The 493-nt window shown below is 29.8% G+C and overlaps 1 protein-coding gene across 1 annotated transcript in view; it reads right to left on the reverse strand.

The window, feature by feature from the left end:
* Positions 1–10: 10 nt before the first annotated feature.
* Positions 11–493, reverse strand: part of VBP1 (von Hippel-Lindau binding protein 1) — a 25,543-nt gene continuing 25,060 nt past the window's right edge. Inside the window, exon 6 of the mRNA XM_010832874.1 lies at positions 11–303. Coding sequence (XP_010831176.1) covers positions 233–303 — 71 coding nt within the window. The 3' untranslated portion in view covers positions 11–232. The remainder of the gene's footprint in view (positions 304–493) is intronic.

Here is a 493-nt window from a genome sequence, read left to right on the forward strand (position 1 = left end):
ACAAAAATGATGAAAGCAGCATTTACTTTGTTGGAAATGCAAAAAATAAAATAACAACACTGTAAGTTTCATAAAATATTTGCAACTAATTTTGTTTTTATAAATAAATAAAGTGGTGCTTATCTGTTTTTAAAGTTTTAATTATTCTTGCTGTTAAAAATCATTTAAAGTTATGTCAACTTTTAAGCATAAACATGTTTGGAAAACTGAACCACATTTTTAACTGCCATCTTTATGCTTTGTTCTTGGTAGAATCTTCTTTGTTTCTTCTCTTAACATCCCAATTATAAACTCTGGCCATATCTGCAAGAATTGTCAAAGAAAATGCCAAAGCAATTCAAAAGATAATGTGCAATCACACACACACAAAATACTAGTGTCTACAGCAAGGTGTAGTATCACCTGCCAAGCAAAGACTGGAATAAAATTCCACCAAAACTTAGTCAAGACCTCAAATCAATGATTGTTTAGCATAGTTGGTCAACTATAGTAT

Source organism: Bison bison, unplaced genomic scaffold, assembly GCF_000754665.1.
Source record: "Bison bison bison isolate TAMUID 2011002044 unplaced genomic scaffold, Bison_UMD1.0 scf7180017862629, whole genome shotgun sequence".
Classification (NCBI taxonomy): domain Eukaryota; kingdom Metazoa; phylum Chordata; class Mammalia; order Artiodactyla; family Bovidae; genus Bison; species Bison bison.